The following is a 17778-nucleotide window of genomic DNA, read 5'->3' on the forward strand; positions in this document are numbered from 1 at the left end:
TTGAAAATAATGCCAGAGAAGGGATAGAGTGGAAGCAACATGGTATCAGATAAAGATAACAACATATATAAATTCTTTGTTGCATATCATTGTGGTGGCTGGCGTGGTTTGGCTGGGCTGCAGAGGGGACAGAGTGGGGGAGTGGCTCAGGGAACGGTGCCAGGTGGACGTGTGATTGGCCTCAGCTCTATTTGTTTGCATGGATTATTTGTCTCCTAGTCTACATTGGCAGTAGTGGCGATCCAGCGCAAAAGAGGTCAGACGAGGAGTCTCAGTGCCAAAAGTGCAATTACTGCTGCAAGTTTAATTACTAACCAGCAACTTTTACTTCATCTCTGTGAAACCCCAACAGAACCCCCTAGTAATCAAACACGTTACAATCATATATAATCTATTACTCTGAGTAGAAACAGAAAAACTTTGAATAAAAGGATTAACTAAAAGTGAAAAGACCTCCTTGATTATGTTCTTTGAGGCAGACATGACACTGACTGGCTTTGTGACGCTGCCGCTCAGCTGCCTTGAGGGTGCCAGACCTCTGGGTGACAAACTGCTCCGTCTCACTGACAGTAGTCAGCCAAAAACTGTAGATGTTGGCAAAGTAGTGACAAGAGCCCCGCGCACCCTGGCACTCTATCACAGGGTGAGTTCGGAAATCCTTGAGGCAGCTTCCGGAAGAAGCCAGAGACTGGCCACCCCCCTCGTCACCTGCCCCTGTGTGCTGAAGAGAAAAAGTGCAGCAGGGTGGATATAAGTTAATAACACAGCCTGTATATTTCATGAACAAGCTTTGCTTTCTACTAGACTCACCAGGAGGAAAGAGTAGCCCTTCCACAGACTCCTCCAGCCAGGTGGGCATGCAGGGACTTTAAAATCCTGGCTGTGAAAAGCCACTGCAGGTGAAACTGTGTCACACACCACACAGCGGCTGATGTGGGAGCTAATCTCCGGGCCAAACAGGGGCATCATGGGTATGGGAGCAGTAGTGGAGAGCCAGTAGGACTTGTCGTTGCGACTAGAGTAGTGACAGGCGCCTTTGTTGCAGTAGGAGAAGGGCATGGTGGAGAAAATTGGGAGGCAAGAACCAGCCTGTCCTACAGGACGAGAAAGTAAAATGTGTGAGAGAGAGAGAAGAGCACTAATGCATCAATTCCAACAAAGATGCACTTAAAGCTGACGCGTACCCAGATCTTGAGTGTGAGCCTTCTCTTGTCCATCCAAGTAGACCAAACTGTAGCCCACCCAAATCTGACTGCTGCCTTCAGGGCACTGTGGCACCTGAACTGACTGACTGTGGATTACCAACAGAAAGCCTGACCTTAACGTCTCCACTTGGCCGGGGTTACCTGGATCACCGGGTGGACCTGGGAGACCTGGAGGATGGATGGGGTTGAACAAGTGGGTGACAGGGGACAAGGATGGGAGCTATATGTTGGAGGTACAGTTCCAGTCTAAAGTTTGGACACACTTTCTCTTTGAATGAAATGAATAAAATGTCCATACTTTTGACTTGTTAAAACTGGTCAGACAAAAGTGTTTTTTGATGGGAACCAGCAGTTATCACTGCCATTTTCATTTGCAATCCGATCAACTCCTAGTGCCAAATTGATAGATGACTGCATCTGATTATTTACCTTGAGGTCCAGAAAATCCGAGCTGACCAGCATCTCCTGCGTCTCCAACAGGACCATTACGACCAGCAGGACCCAGTTTGCCAGGGAGACCCACAAACCCTGTGTGGCCCTTCTGTCCTGGAACACACGGATACAACGATCAAGGACCAACATACACACATTCAGACAAGGGAGGAGATACAGATACAGATATGGGAATACATATACATATGCAGAGCATATATAAACAAGCATATCTTGCCTTTACGTCCTGGAGTCCCAGGAGGACCTATGTCCCCAGGGAATCCCACAGGTCCGGAGGGACCCCTTGGTCCTGGGAGTCCAGGGGGTGCCATCTCTTCGTCGAAATAATCACCAGGAGCACCTTTTGCACCTGTAAAAATGTTAAATAACGGAGAATCACAACACATAAAGGTTTTATGTTTTATCCGTACAGACATGCTGTATGTGTGTACAGTTGTCTATGCACACCTATTTAAAGCAAAAAAGCCTTCACTATGAGTGACATAGTGGCAGAGAGCTATAAGTTTACCTCTAATCCTTCCGCTTACCTGTTTCTCCAGCTGGGCCTGTTGCTCCCTTGCGGCCCCAAGGCCCAGGAACCCCGATCTGACCTCTGGGTCCTGGGGGACCAGTAGAACCAGCAGGCCCTCTCTCACCTGTGAAAGTCCAGCAACATTTAGAGTGATTGCAATAATAAGCATTGTAAATACCGGTGGTAGCGATACGCAATTCTAATGTACCTTTTGATCCGTAAAAGCCTGGGTGGCCCTGAGACCCAGGAGGCCCTGGCAGGCCCCTGTTTCCCTTACGACCTGGTGACCCTGGAACACCAACTGGGCCAGGGTCTCCTATGGTGAAAATGCTGCTGCCTGGAGCGCCTGGCTCCCCAGGAGGTCCTTAAAACCCAAAGGAAAATTCCAGTTGCCGGCAAACAGATAGAAAAGGCACAGATACCCGGTTAAATATCCAGTCAGAATGTAAATAGGAACACACCTGAGGGTCCTGGGGGGCCTCCATATCCTTGTTCTCCGTTAGGTCCAGGTGAACACTGGCAGGGTCCTTTGCCAGGGTCCCCAGATTCACCAGGTTCACCTGGAAATCCTGGAAGACCTCGGGAAGAAATACAGAAAAGTTGGAAAAGTTGTGTCACTTCACCCCGAGCAGTACAGACAGATGACATTGGTTATAATAATGATGATACCTGTTGGGCCCGGTGGACCCCTATGGCCCTTGTCCCCAGAAAATATGTCCCCTGGAGGTCCTTGCTGACCCATGACACCTTTGACTCCAGGAAAACCATCAGGTCCCGGGAGGCCAGGTATTCCTGTGCCTTGAAGTAATAAATAACTGTATTTAAATTTTAATAGTAAAAAAGAATAACATATTATGCCCCAATGAGTCCTGGCTAAGTAAAATGTGTACTATGTGTAAATTAGTTTACTTGAATTATTACACAATCTTGTTTTATTTAACTGAAAGCTGCAGTGGACTATATACTACATGAACATCAATTGTACACAGAAAGACAAGCAATAAAAGACATGCAAAAAAACTGATTGCTAAACTATTACTACTACTTAAAAATTATGATAAAACCCCTTCTTACCACTTGTTCCTTTTATCCCTTTTGGACCTCTAAGCCCATCCAATCCATCCAGACCCGGTGATCCAGAGGGACCTAAACATACATTCATATTGCAACTCATGTATAAACTTGTTAGATAATTAGCAGACACTTCAGCGAGTCCCATTGAAACAGAATGCAAGTAAATACAAATAAATTATATAGCATTATGATGCCTGTATCCTGACATTATGTTAGTACCTGGAGGCCCATATTGGCCGGGTGGGCCCATGGGTCCCAGACCGCCACGATCTCCTGGAACACCTGGAAAACCTGGATGGCCTGATGGCCCACGAGGTCCAAGGAAACCTATAGAGACGCACACATAAAAAAGCTCCAACACATGTATATCAGCTTAAGATTCATAGTACTTAAACATCTGGCTCACCCTGTTTTAGTGACTGAAAGAGAAAATTGGATACACCATAAAAAATCATTCTCATTTATTGCCATTGGATGGCACGTTTTGTGCATTTATGTCTAATTGTCATTTATGTCTAAAAGTTAGCTTTACATTATGTGAGAACAAATGATCTTGGTTACTACCACAATGTTGTTTAAAGCGTATTGAGATTTACAACTGTGTGGTTAACTAACACATAAGAGAACTTTCCCTGACGAGAACCAAAGCATCATTCATTGTCAAATACGGAAATTACCTGGTCCTCCTTGTTTTCCTGGTTCACCGACCATCCCTTGGTGTCCGGGCTGTCCTGACATTCCCCAGGGTCCTGGGTCCCCTGGATCTCCTGGACTCCCGCTGCATATACTGTAGTCTTGGACAATGACAGACATCCTCAAGACAAACTTGAAAGTGAATTTGGGTCTATTTCCATCACTTAACTTCTGTAACTTCCTTCATATTTGTGTGGCATTTGTTTAAACTCACCATCCCCTGGCAATCCTTTGGGTCCAGGTGGACCAGGTTTGTTACAAGATCTTCCTTGCTCACCTGGAACGGATTTGCAAGTAACAGTAAAATGTATTGTATTGTAATTTATTTTCACAAAGAGCTTGACAGGAGATAACGCATAAATTATACAATGTGACATACAATGGTTAATCATTTAAAATATGTTTATGTTTTTTAAAACTTCTATTTAAGAACAATAGAAACATAAATCAAAACGATTAAGAGCGTAAGATATTTCCCAAACGGCAGTCTTAACAGGTGTGTCTTAAGCTAACCGTACAGGTGCATGGCAGAGCATTCCATAACTTTGGTGCTATTGCCTTAAAGGTTGGTCACCACAATACTTAAGGCAATGTATTTTGTAAACTAGTCTTTCTCTTTAATCATTTAATCATTATCTATTAATATATGTTTGACTCACCCTTGGCTCCTCGATATCCTAGTAACCCTGGGATACCAATTTTCCCCCTTGGCCCCTCATCTCCCTTTAACAGACATCAACATAGTCAAACTATTATCTACTATCAGAGACTGACATATAATTAATCATGTTCCATTACACTTCTCCCATACTGTATGTAACATATATGATATATATATTACGTAAGCTGTGTAGGACGAGCCTTAAACCTAATCAATGCTGTTCTCACAAAGCATGACATCTTTCCTGGCGCATAATGGCTGTGATTTAGAGACTGTTCAATTCCATTTGGGTGTCTATTGGAAAGACAAGCCATCTCCACATTTATGAAGACATTTGGGTCATTATGTACCAGATCTCCATCATGTCCAGGATATCCCCTTGAACCAGGGAAACCTTTGATCCCTTGGAACCCAGGAAGTCCAGGTGTTCCTGCTGTGCCTGGAACACCAGTGCTGCCTTTAAACCCTGACGAACCAGGCCGTCCATCAGGCCCTGAATCACCTGGGGCACCCCTTGGACCCTTTGAGCCTATAGGTAGAAAAACAATGTGGTAGTCCTGTGCAATTAATCACAATCTATTGTATGTGTGTGTAGTTATGTCATTCGGATAATCTTGTTTAAAAAAAGGTTTGTGAGTAAAGTGACAGCTTCATTGCCTGCAGATCCCGTTTCTCCTGATGGCCCCCTCCTTCCTGGAAGTCCCAATGCGCCTTTTATTACATTTACTACGATGGGAGGTCCTCTTGATCCGGGTCGACCGATCATACCTGTATGGGCCACAGAGTTGAGAAAAAATCGGGTCAGTGCGCTCTAGTTCTTTGTGAACACAGTCTGCCACCTGTGGCGCAGCACCTTGATGGATTGCCATTGGAAGTAACATAAACAAAACAGATGAGGATATTACTGGACTCTTTGGGGTAGGTAGAACGGCCTGAGACTCACAAATCTTTTCCTGGACTGTGTTGTCTACACCATGCGTCATCATAGTTTTTGGATGCATAAAGAGACTTACCTTTATTACCGGGCTGTCCTTGGGGTCCAGTACCACCAGGGTGACCATCAAAGCCTCTTTCTCCTTGTTTACCTCTGGGTCCTGCAGGTCCAGGACCACCTGGTAAAGCACTGGCCCCATTCCTGCCTACATACCCCCTTTCACCTAGATGAATTGTAAGGAAAAGCTTTATTCCAATCAGGGAAGATTGCTTTACCGACATGAATCATTGTTGATAGTGTGTAGACATGACTGCATGACAGACAAGTGGTTCACCTTTCTGTCCTGGCCAGCCATCGACCCCAGGATCTCCTGAGGCACCAGCAGGGCCTCTTGGCCCAGCTGGGCCTGGCAAACCGGGTGGGCCAGGGAAACCTTGTGGACCACTTTGCCCATGACCAGGTGGACCTACAGCTCCTTTAAAACCTTTCTGGCCAGAGTGGCCTATGCAGCAATATGATAATGAAAACAAATCCATAAATATTATCTGAAATGGATCTTTAATTGTTTAAGAGACATCACAATTTTGCTTGCTGTTTCTGTGTGCCCACCTGATTCTCCCCTCTGTCCAGGGTTTCCTGGGAGGCCTGAGGGGCCTGGAGTTCCAATCCGGTCACACAAAGTGCAGGGTGGACCACGGGGACCAGTGTTTCCAGGGACACCATTGTCACCTGGCTCTCCTTTCCAACCAGGTCGCCCAGGCTGGCCTTGTGCGCCTGTTATTAAAAGACAGCATTGGTCAAATTATTCCAATTTTCAGGACAGAATGTGAAGTGTACTGCAGCTTGAGTAGATCTAATTGAGTGCTTTATGTAACATTAACTTAAGCCTGAGTTGAGTTTGTTTGTGTTCACCCTAATATGTATAAAACATACCTTGAGGCCCTAGATTTCCAGGAATTCCTCGAAGTCCACTTGGTCCAAGAGCCCCAGGTAGGCCAGGTAGGCCAGTAGCACCTGGCCTGGCAGAAAGGATATCTCCTGGGTCACCCTTCCTACCTAGAAATCCTGGCAACCCAGGAAGACCTGGAGGGCCATCCTGGCTAATTCCACTAGGACCAGGGTCCCCTTGATCCCCATTTAAACCTGGAGGGCATTTTACAAATAAGACAGATCTACTGTACCTGTATAATTAATGATTAACAGATACATTCCATAAATATTGCCCCACTGGTGAAAGATGATGATAATTTAAATTTGACAACATTGTGGGAGTTGTTACCAAGCAGTCCAATTCCTCCAGTTCTACTGTCATCGCCTTTCATGCCTTTTGGTCCTGGGAGTCCCACAGCTCCCATAGGACCATCCCTTCCTGGCTCACCTGGAAACCCTACAAGTGTCATGATATATTGTTTAGTGCAATACTTCAATCATTAACTTTTTAGCAAGTAATCCCAAAACTTTAGAAAAATTGGATTTTTGGACTGGCAATTTTTTTCTGACTGTGCATTAATGCAGTGATGGTGTATATAAAACTTACCCGGTGAGCCAGGCTCTCCCTTTGGACCAGGTGATCCAATCACCTCTTCATGACAACATTCCCTCGTTTCACCTGGTGACACAAACACAACATACCTTTAACCCATGATACTGGCTTTTTGTGTAAAATTCTCTGAATTCAACCAAGTCTCTGACCTGGAGTGCCTTTTCGACCAGGAATGCCCGGGTGGCCAGGAAGTCCCTGATAACCTTTGGGTCCAGACTGCCCCTTTGGACCTGAAATACCAGGACCTGAGGGGCCGATAAGGCCTTGAAACCCTTTTGGTCCAGCAACACCATGATAACCTTTGGGACCAGGTAATCCTATATATCCAGCACCCTGCAAAACCATTACCTGATCAAATATTTTGCAAAGCCAAATAGGTGGAATGTTTTTTTCTGTTCCATAAATTATGTGTATGGAACTTAAAATATACACTCTTACTGGAGGTCCATGTTCCCCCGCAGGTCCAGAGGGGCCATCACGTCCTGGCCTACCCGCTTCTCCAGGAGGACCAGAATGTCCAGGGACTCCTTTGTTCCCCTTGGCACCTTTCAACAACAAAAATTAACTGAAGATAATAGGCTATTAATATTTAATAACCTTTAGTACAGCTATGTATAGAGCAGACATCATATTTGAAAAAAGCACAAAGTTATCATCAGACAAATCTTTTACTTTTTGTTTCAAGCTAATTTGCTTAACAAATAAATCTTCACTTGAATTTTGCCATCCCCTGTATAGCTTGATTATCCAAACATTTAAAACATATATTTTCTTAGCTTGTACAATAATCCGGTACAGGTGTGAGGATTTGTATAGTGCTTATTGTTGTTTTCCTCTCTCCTCCTCCCCTTCCCTGTTTCCCCTTGCAGGTGCACCTGCACTCAATTGTAATCACCCCCACTCTATAGTCTTTGTCCGCTCAACAAGCCGGCGCCAGATTATTCCGTCAAGCTCCCATAGAGCTTGAACCACCCTGTGCCTCTTCGCTCGGCTGCAAACCTCGCTTCTCGGTGGACCCTCCAGCCAGCCTGCACCCTGCCGCTCTAGCCTGCACCCTGACGCTCCAGCCTGCACTAGTGATGGCAAAATGAAGCTTTCTGAACCAGTGAAGCTTTCCAGACAATTGTATCAGAAAAAGGTTCATTCATTCAATGCATCACAAACTCTATGATGACCTCTGCTGTTGAAAACTTGTAGTGCATGTTTCGAATAGCCTTCCAGTGTATTTTGGCCCACTCTCTGTGGGTTGATCATGATTATGTTGAACCAATAAATCATCTATTAAATACATGGATTCCTATATGAATACAACTATTGTTTTTCAGGTTTGAATTGTGTCCTTGTTTGTGTTTTTCAATTCTCTGTACATTGGGAAGAAGTGGAACAAACACTTATCTATGTGTCTTTCTGCACCTTTGTGCATGTATGTTTGTGATCCTACTAGCAGAAGAATTAATAGAATATATATATAGTACAGAGTTATATGTAAGCAATATAATTTAAAATAGCAGCAAGTGCTTCCTACTGCATGTGCACTTCATGGCAGTCATATGGACTGATGAGAATTGTTTGAATCTGGAATGTGGGAAGTGATTTACAGAGCAAAGGTCAGTGGGGCAGTGATTGTACAGGTTTGTTATCACAGGATATTAAGGTGCTTTTATTGAGATATTATGAACATCCATAATTAATTAATAATTACACAATACAAATGACATAACCTGCCTATTGCCAACCTTGTTAGAGGAAATCAAACTGAAGTGCTCCCACATCTCGGAGCGACCTCTTTGCCAAAAGGTTCCATTGTAAATTTGCTCTTTGCTACTCACATCAACACTGACTTTGTATCAAACAGACGAGCCCGAACCCTGTTTCACGCCCATTTGAATCAAATCGAAGCGGTCACTTGACTGTGCGCTGGAACGAAGCTTCGGACGTCACTGATCACGTGATCAGCAGCAAACGAACCAAGCACCGATACATTTGCTTCGCCTTGCACTGGTTCATATTTCGACACAAGCTTCAAAGCAGGAGAGTCGGAGGTAACAACACTAGCCTGCACCCTGTGCCTCTTCGCTCGGCCACAATCCTCGCCTCTTCGTGGATCCTCCAGCCAGCCCGCACCCTGCCGCTCCAGCCGGCACCTGCCTACACAGCCAATAAACTCACCTTTGTTCACTACCTGCTCCTCCGTGTCTGCTTTGGGGTCCGAACACCACCACAAACCCTAACAACAGGTTTTATGCTGGTGCTTACCTTCAGCATCTACCGAGAAGGATTCACCCTTTTGACCCTTTTGTCCTTTACTGCCAGGAATTCCTTGAAAACCCTGAACATACAATGTCAGATAAAACATTTCCATCAACAACGTTTCCATCTTATATTCATACATGTTCAAGAAAATGTATGTAAACTATTAGTTGGTTAGAGTCCTGCGGCCATTACATGTGGTCCTTTTGGACCCTCAAATCCTTTTAGCCCTGGGTCCCCTTTAAGTCCCTGAGATCCAGGTAACCCCGGATGTCCTGGGTAACCAGCAGGACCAGAGGGGCCTTCGCTTCCACCAGCAGACCTACAGTTACATTCCCCTGGACAACCTGGAAGACAGACATGTTAAAAATAATATAAATGTGTAACTACGATGACGCATATTCAAACACTGAAAAACTTTACATGACATGTCATTTGGCTGACACTTTTATCCAAAGCGACTTACAATGCATTTTTAACCCATGTTTTTTTTGCCCCCGGGAGCAGGTAGGGGTTGGGTGTCTTGCTCAGGGACACTTCAACATGGGACATGGAGCAGCCAGGAGTCCAACGGCCAACCTTGCGGTTCCCAGCGCACCCTCTCTACTCCATGTGCCACATCCCCCACATTGTGTATCTATAACTATACAACATACAGTATGTTCTAGTATATTCACATAATACTAGTTTTTAGATTGCAACAGAAGTCAGTACACATAGAGAGGAACACAACCTCTGCTTATGGGATTAACTGATGGTATGAACTGGCACAGATCACCTTTAAGTCCCATGGCCCCTTGGTTTCCAGGAGATCCTCTGTGTCCCATGTCACCAGGGTCTCCTGGTTTGCCAGGCTCACGGAAGTAACCTGTGGATCATCCAGCAACAAATATTGAACGACATGAATAGAAATTCAGCAAATGCATGAATTTGTTTAGTAAGTCATTGAGAAATCACCTCCACATCATAACCAAGAAGGTGCTATACCCAGCAAGACACATCCAAGCCCATTAGCAAGTAATGAACATGCACAAAAACAGAACATTCAAATAATCTAATTATATTTGTAAAATTAACTAACACATATAAGAAACTATTCTGTCTAATATGAAGGAAGCAATATTATACCTGGAGGACCTGGGAAACCAGTGACACCTTTAGGTCCGAGGAGTCCTTTAGGTCCCTTTACTCCCGGAAACAGATTTTCAAAGTTGTTATACCTCCCTTTCTCTCCTTTGAAGCCCTTCGGACCAAGGGGCCCTCGTGAGCCAGGCCGACCCGGCTCTTCTAGGAAGGTGTGCGAGACAAAATAAAAATTCAACAAAGGTAAAATAAAGACTGACTGAGTTTCTAGCTGTCGGTCAAATCCTGTGAAAGTTGAATATGACACACTCTGACCTGGTATTGTTAACCCTGGTGCGCCAGGAGGTCCATGCATGCCCATGTTCCCAGGGTCACCTTGAGGTCCAGGAGTTCCAGGATACCCTGGATCACCTTGAACACCTGACTCATACAGACATAGGGCCATGAAAAAGTCAGTAATACCTGGTCATTTTTTACACACTAATTTTAGTAAGTAGTTTTCTACAAAGAGTTGTGCATCTGGAATATTGTACGTCGCTTTGGATAAAAGCGTCAGCTAAATGACATGTAATGTAATGTAATGTAAAAAAATGACTCATATCATATCACTCATTTTCAGTCTCAAATTTGTATTCTAGGTTTTTACTGAACATTACTGAATATTTATAACTTAATATTTTCAAAATAATTGTCTGAATAAACCTGTATTCACGCTTTATCTGCAAATTACCTCCTTTAGCGTTAGTTTCTTTAAGCCCTGGAAAACCTTAAAAAACATTGCAAAATGTTGTAAATACTGTGCACCATAACAAAGGCAGTTCTCAAGCCAAGGGTGGCGATGCTCTGATGAGAAGCGATATGTTTTTATAAGCTGCATGCGACATACAAGGGAGAGCCAAATTAAAATGGCTCGCTGAATGAAGTTTCAAAACTGGGCAGCCAGCAAAAACTTGTTTTATTTCAAAGATTTTGCATGATATAGTATGTCTCGGTTAAACATCCCACTGGACTGTAAAAAACTTTCCAGTGAGGTGGAGTGTATGTCCAACATCTCCGCAAAGACAGCGATGAAAACATTGTTGTGCAAACATTCTGTAGTAACATTGGCCAAAACAGCAAGACTAAGATTGTGAACTGTTGACATTTTAATCAAGAAATTATGTCATTACAACATCACTATTCCAATAAAGCCACTGGGGCAGCTGCTATGGTCTCACCTCTAACATTTCCATTTCCATTGTTCAGGTGACCAGGGGTACCAGGGAGACCTGGATCTCCTGGGTAACCCTGTTGGGTACAAACACAGCAATGGAGAAAAATGTCAATGATGATACATAATGTATATATAAAGATGAGAAGTACAATCAGAAATGGCAAGTCTCAACCAATAATTCAACTTCTCCCATTGAGCCACCACTAGAGGGCAGCAGACAACGTATGACAAAGTTGCGCTCTACAGTCTTCACTGCAGGACAGTATGGATCCGTTTTATCATTAAAAATGTCTTTGTAGTTTTCTTCCAACTTGCACTTTGCACTTGAATTACAATTGCTATAAGTGGTGTCTGTTTGCAGCTGATTCAAACTGTCATGCCCTTTCAGTTGGCGTTGATGCTCACCTTTGGTCCATTTCTTCCAATGAGACCTGGAAAGCCTTTCTCTCCATGCAAACCCTGAAAATACATAAATGTATTGAGCCTTAAAAACTTCCTATGTATGATAACATACGGGGAAGCTGAGATCTCTGATGTCACTGTGTACCTCAGGTCCTGGAGGTCCATCTATACCAGGAATTCCTTGAATACCCTAGAGATGGAAATAGTTGGGTGATTACAATGTTTGTCTAAAACAATGATGCAGTTTGAGTTGAGTCACCTACCCTGACTCCAGGAAAACCAAGTATTCCTTGCTCTCCTTTTATTGCTTGGATGTCTGCTCTACCACCCTGACAAGGAAAAAAATGCAGATTAAATACCTTTCTTTGGGCCTAACAGCGTGCTTATATGTGGGAAAAAACTCACGCTAACGCCCTTCGGTCCACATGGTCCAGAAAGACCTTGGTCTCCCTGAGAAGCAAGAAAGAAGAGAATGGTTTTTTTGTCTTCATACAGTTCAATGCAGTAGTTAAAAATTAACAGACTTATATAAATACAAATGAGCGTTTTTCCTTCACCTTGTGGCCTTTGGGTGGAAGGAAGTCTGGAGGGAATTCTTTGACTTCTGCCGGTCCTTGTGGGCCAGGTCGGCCTTGCTCACCCTGCAATAAGGTATTAAGCAGGTGAAACCGTTTGCTGGTTTAAAGACGCTTATGAACCCTTACACAGACACAGTGCATGGCTGTTAAAGGCGAAAAGTGTTTTCTTACATCGTCACCTTCAGTTCCTGCTAGTGATCCTCCTGGGTCCCCCTACACAGCAACAAGAAGATTACTACGGTTCTATGTATGTGTGAAGGATATTCTTTCAGCACTGGCAAAGTTGTAAAAGCTGTGACTCACCGGTTCTCCTCTCACACCTTTAGGTCCTTCCAATCCCTAAATTGCATCACACATAATGTAAGCATTTATTTTTCTAATGTACATCATAAATATATCCCATTTATTGCGGATGCAGTGTATGTATAAAAACAACTATACAGAATGACATTTTTTACCTCAAGTCCCAGAAGGCCAGGAGGGCCCATGTCACCTTTTAACCCAATTACTCCTTGTCTACCCTTAAAAAAACAAAAGAAACACTGTGTTAAAGGAAGTAAATGGGAAATTGAGTGTAACTAATTACAATAATGTTTTATTTCCTTTTGTTGTGGCCTCAAAACTGACTTGCTCAAGGTCACAGCTCAGTTTCTGTGGTCAACAAAGTGCCACGAAGCTGTGACAATGCTCAAAACAATCAACCCTTAATTCATCTTACAGCTGAATATCGGATGAGTACTACTTTACTAATAAGAAAAGAAAACTTACAGGTGGACCATGTTGTCCATCTCTTCCACGATTCCCCTGTAAGATGTGAATGACTTTAAACTATAAAGCAGTATGAATTTGGATGGACAGAAATTGGGTTGACAGTGCTGAAGCCCAGTCCTTTTTTATCTGAGACACCCCAGACTGGAGGAACTTACCGGAAGCCCTGGAAGGGTAACACGGTACTCTCCTTTTATTCCTTTACGTCCTTGTAATCCCTGATGAGAAGACACAATAAACGTTACATTGCAAGCATAACGAAAGAACATAGCACAGTGAAAGGAGCCGGTACAGCATTTCATATTCATACATAGTTTTCAATACTAGACAAAGTCCCAAAACCCTAAGAAATGGCCAATGAGAATGTTGAACATCCAGTACTAATGTTTATTATTTAGTTGGTTAGTCCCTACAATATCCGTAGCTTGCATCTGCTTAGTGTTCTTTGAATGACACATGATTCAGGATTTGCCACAGAATCTGAATGCTGCCATTGTACATTGTACAGTACATCAGAAAACATCCGAAAAAGAACGAATCCCGTGTGCTTTACTTTGCTGCTTAAGTTTTGTCGAAAGGAAAAGGAGATTTGAAGGTGGCTTCCCTGAGTAACTGACGTTACTGACTTAGTAACGACCAACAGAAACATCAGAGCAGGAGCTCCACTCACCGGCGGTCCATGGTGACCATCTAAACCAGGAAAACCCCAACCTCCTGGCCGACCCCTTGTCCCATTACAGCCATCCAGCCCTGGCACACCGGGCTCACCGCCTGCTCCAGGGTGGCCCTGTAGAATTAACTTATTTAAATTCCATAACTACATTCTGGTTAAGCTTTTGATTTAACAAAAAACACTTTAAGTTAAGTGGAAGCTGCATTGGGCCGAAAGCACAACCAACAAGAACCATCTCCAGAGAGCCAAGATGTGGCCACTAAAGGGAACAGCAGACACAGGTTTCAAATCACTGCACTATTTACTGTGGAGTCACCAACATTTTATATCACATGTGTGAACTGGGCAGTTATACAGTTTGGAATAACATTTGAACAATTGTAAAACGGTATGATATCTGTATATCAAGGATCTACTCTACCTTTTGTAAGAAAAATGTACACAACTCTATGGGATTATTGTTTTCATTTTGATCTGCCTCTGTACTTCTCTGATTTACAGACATATTTAACATTGGTATTGGTTTACTTACCTGTAAGCCATCATGACCAGGGAAACCAGGAACACCTGCCTTGCCCTGAAATGTAAAAGAAATGTCGACGGCATTCATTACAGGGCTATTTTGCCGTATTCACTAACAACCCAAACCTTTTTATTACTGGCAGATTTACAACTACTCACATGAATAGGGTTAATAATGTACACTTATTGTGATCATTAGATATACTTTCGTGCAGTATCAGTCGTGCTTTCAAGTTGTTTCTATCATGAAACAAAGCATGAGCATGCACACTAACGCTGTCTCCTTTGGGCCCCTCTCGGCCATGCGATCCCTCTGCTCCCCTCCTGCCCTTCTCTCCAAGTGACCCTTCAAATCCCCGTGGACCCACTGGTCCTCGGGGGCCTGGCTGGCCTGGCTTCCCTGGACCTCCCTACAAAGACAAAAAATATATTAAATTAATAATATATATATTTTTTCATCTCTTTATCCACAACCAAGGAATTTAGTATTGTTTTTTTTTTAATATTGAGGTTTTACAATCAAAATTTTGGGAAAATAATGGAAACTAGTTTCCTATATTTTAAATACATTTTTATGCTATTCTTGTACTACTCTATTTGAGAACTTGAACATTTAACGTATTTTTGGATAAATGAATGTGACTATTTCCTGTAGTTTAATATATTTCAAGTTAAGATAATCAAATTAATAGCATCAACCTTACAAATGAGAGCGTAATTAGCATAATTTATACCACTTTAGGGAAACAAAAGTAATTTCATACCCGGGCACCTTTAGCAGGACGACACTGACATACTGAGCAGTTTCTTCCCTGACATGGGCCTTCAATGCCCCCCTGAAACAACAAAAAGACAGATTGCATTCAACAGAAAGCGACTGAGAGGCCCTGAGTGATTCTAAGCAGAGCACAAGACAGTAACGGGGCAGAGCAGACAACAGTTAAAGTTGTGACACTCCAAAATTGTACACCCTTGAGAATTAGACTTGAGAATCAACACGTTTCCCTGGGAAGACTGGAAAGTCCTGATAAGAAAGCTTTAAACAAATCCATCTCACATGGACTTGTGTAAATAATGAGCACTGTGACCTTGGTGAGAAAGAAAAGAAAACATAGCGCTTTCCGAATCTCATAATGCAAAGGTCCTGTGTCATAAACAAGACCTGTTATTCTGGTTGGAATAGAGTTCTGTCGCACATCTGCTGTCCCACATTCTCTTTTGGTCGAAAAGTTCATGTATATCTTGCATCTGTCCCAAAAACATACAACCATCTTGGACATGTAATATGGATTCAGAGCAGCAACCAAATCGGGAAAGCAGTGTAAAAACACTGGCAATCCTCCACTGAGGAAAATATTAGCTAAATAACAACTAGCCGTAAGATACGTTCAAACCGCTGCACCAATTAAATGAAATATCAATTTTATGTGAATGTTATAATTTACATATAAAAACATCTGACACAAAGATAAACAAAGCAACTAGTTGTTGTAAAATTGCTAAGCAAGGCCAGAAAATTGCACACCCATGATAAAAAGTGTTATAACTCAGGAACTACTTAGGGCAATTTTTATTTTGTCAGGATAAAGGGGCACCCCAGTTAGTGTTCTAAACATCTGGGGAATAAATATAATAAATATAGCAATTTACCGCACAAAAAACCCCCCAATAATATCAATCTTTATGAAAAGTGTCACATTGATAGAGTGAAGATAAACTACTCTAGAGGAGGCTTTCGTGAAGGCCTCACAGAAGAGAAACGGCAGTGGTGAAAATCTGGATTTCTTTTTAAATCCAGTGCGCCTTATAGTCGCGAAAATACGGTAATACATACAACATAGTGTACCTATAATGCATATCAGAATGATAACATGGAATGGATGTGGTTCAAAGTGGCCGTAGGTGGCAGGTGGGGGGGGGGGGGGGGGGGCGCAAACCTTACTATCACCTAGGGCAGCCAATGGGCTAGAGCCGGCCCTGGTCATTGTAGTTATATAGTGTATACATCTAAATGTGTGTGTAATGAAGACTTATTAAGAAAAGCCTTACTGCATTGAGTTGTTGCACAATGATGACCAGGACAAGGATCCAGCTGTGAATGTAATAATAGTAATAGGTTAAATGTAGTCTCATTTAGCCACAGTTACTAAATGCTTTTGAATAACTGCTTTATATACAGGATCAGTGGAAATACAAACATCCCAGAATTCATGTGTTCATGAAACTAAATCTGAATAGAACGTCCACTTGATACATTGTTGCACTTAAGCTTAGAAAGAGAAAGCTAGTAATAAGGTTTCTATCTTAGTCATCCCACTGCAGGGGACACCACAGAGTTCAAATGTGCACCTGTGTGCGTGTTAAGTTGCCAGAAGGCAAGTATGCAGATGTGTTGAACATCTTAGTAAACATACAATAAGTATGTTTGTCCTGAGGTAAAAGGTTTACAAAGTAGGAGATGTGGATGCCATAAAACCTGATGAGAATGAGACCGAGACATATCCGTGTATTCACTCTACAAGAGCTCATAACGTGCATACACGACGGAGGTAAAAAATGTTCTCCTTTAAATATTTATCATTTGTCTTTCGATATAATAACATTCTACATTTTTATAGACATTTTTACAGATGCAAAAAAGAGATCGTATGCATGTAACATTGTTCTTGTTGCTAATAATTCTTGCATGCAGTGAGACTCACCTGAGAGGGCACAGAGTAACTGAGGATCCCATCTCTCATCGCATAGGTCTGCTCAACAGGTGAGTAATTGCCTCAGTGCTGCCCCCTGTAGTGGATAAAAGGAAGAAAGAAACACCAAAGGCACATGAGAGCGTTAGGAGAGTCTGTTTTATGTGACGGTTAAGTAAAACTTTCTTTGAGGTAAAATATAGTTCATGCAATTGTTCTAAAAATGGAAATACTCTACTGATTAACAAGTAGGTCCTCCCAACCACGTTATATAATTTAAGCAATTAAAGCAAACACTCAATCTAGTCTACAGATCACAGCCAATGCACAAAAATCAATGATAAATCTCACCCAAATTCCCAATTTCAGAAACGCTGCGGTCAATCCCAGACAGGGTTTCGCTCCGACAACATTCAGGCTAATCTCTGGCCTCTGTAACAGTGATAACCAAACAGAGTGACTGCCACTGTTTTTGGGGGGATGAGGTGAGGAGAAGGACCGCATCAGGGAGCTTAGACCACCTCC

The 17778-nt window shown here is 42.8% G+C and overlaps 2 protein-coding genes across 2 annotated transcripts; both read right to left on the bottom strand.

Moving 5' to 3' along the window:
• Window positions 1-150: 150 nt before the first annotated feature.
• LOC119209562 (collagen alpha-4(IV) chain-like) lies at window positions 151-11690 on the bottom strand. The gene is made up of 30 exons (XM_037458973.2): window positions 11625-11690; window positions 10723-10827; window positions 10453-10611; window positions 10103-10192; window positions 9520-9671; window positions 9331-9403; window positions 7513-7619; window positions 7224-7407; window positions 7069-7140; window positions 6811-6918; window positions 6465-6674; window positions 6141-6305; window positions 5866-6033; window positions 5611-5754; window positions 5255-5365; window positions 4948-5126; window positions 4596-4659; window positions 4151-4213; window positions 3921-4037; window positions 3463-3570; window positions 3244-3315; window positions 2839-2967; window positions 2631-2747; window positions 2378-2533; window positions 2186-2293; window positions 1876-2007; window positions 1635-1751; window positions 1185-1373; window positions 811-1094; window positions 151-721 (listed from the first exon to the last, which is right to left on the bottom strand). Exons 2-30 carry the CDS (start codon window positions 10766-10768, stop codon window positions 434-436), a joined length of 3912 nt encoding a protein of 1303 aa, XP_037314870.2. The 5' UTR covers window positions 10769-10827; window positions 11625-11690; the 3' UTR covers window positions 151-433.
• Window positions 11691-12004: 314 nt separating this feature from the next.
• LOC119203744 (collagen alpha-1(IV) chain-like) lies at window positions 12005-17713 on the bottom strand. The gene is made up of 15 exons (XM_062557859.1): window positions 17605-17713; window positions 17266-17350; window positions 16613-16655; window positions 15328-15399; window positions 14839-14973; window positions 14574-14618; window positions 14039-14155; window positions 13527-13586; window positions 13369-13404; window positions 13059-13121; window positions 12904-12939; window positions 12772-12813; window positions 12580-12663; window positions 12428-12472; window positions 12005-12079 (listed from the first exon to the last, which is right to left on the bottom strand). The coding sequence occupies exons 2-15, from the start codon at window positions 17295-17297 to the stop codon at window positions 12005-12007; spliced, it is 885 nt and encodes a 294-aa protein (XP_062413843.1). The 5' UTR covers window positions 17298-17350; window positions 17605-17713.
• Window positions 17714-17778: the final 65 nt, after the last annotated feature.

This window comes from Pungitius pungitius, chromosome 15, assembly GCF_949316345.1.
Source record: "Pungitius pungitius chromosome 15, fPunPun2.1, whole genome shotgun sequence".
NCBI classification, from domain to species: Eukaryota; Metazoa; Chordata; class Actinopteri; order Perciformes; family Gasterosteidae; genus Pungitius; species Pungitius pungitius.

Bases quoted from the DNA above. Each gene is read 5' to 3' on its own strand.
- LOC119209562 (XM_037458973.2), bottom strand. From the start codon at position 10,768: ATGGGCATGCATGGACCTCCTGGCGCACCAGGGTTAACAATACCAG. The intron at 5,366-5,610 runs GTAAGTCTCTTT...TGGCCCATACAG, and splicing joins AGGACAGCCCGGTAATAAAG to GTATGATCGGTCGACCCGGA. The intron at 2,968-3,243 runs GTAAGAAGGGGT...TATTACTTCAAG, and splicing joins AGGGATAAAAGGAACAAGTG to GCACAGGAATACCTGGCCTC.
- LOC119203744 (XM_062557859.1), bottom strand. From the start codon at position 17,297: ATGGGATCCTCAGTTACTCTGTGCCCTCTCAG. The intron at 14,974-15,327 runs GTATGAAATTAC...TTGTCTTTGTAG, and splicing joins GTCCTGCTAAAGGTGCCCGG to GGAGGTCCAGGGAAGCCAGG. The intron at 13,587-14,038 runs GTGAGTGGAGCT...TCTTCTCATCAG, and splicing joins ATGGTCACCATGGACCGCCG to GGATTACAAGGACGTAAAGG.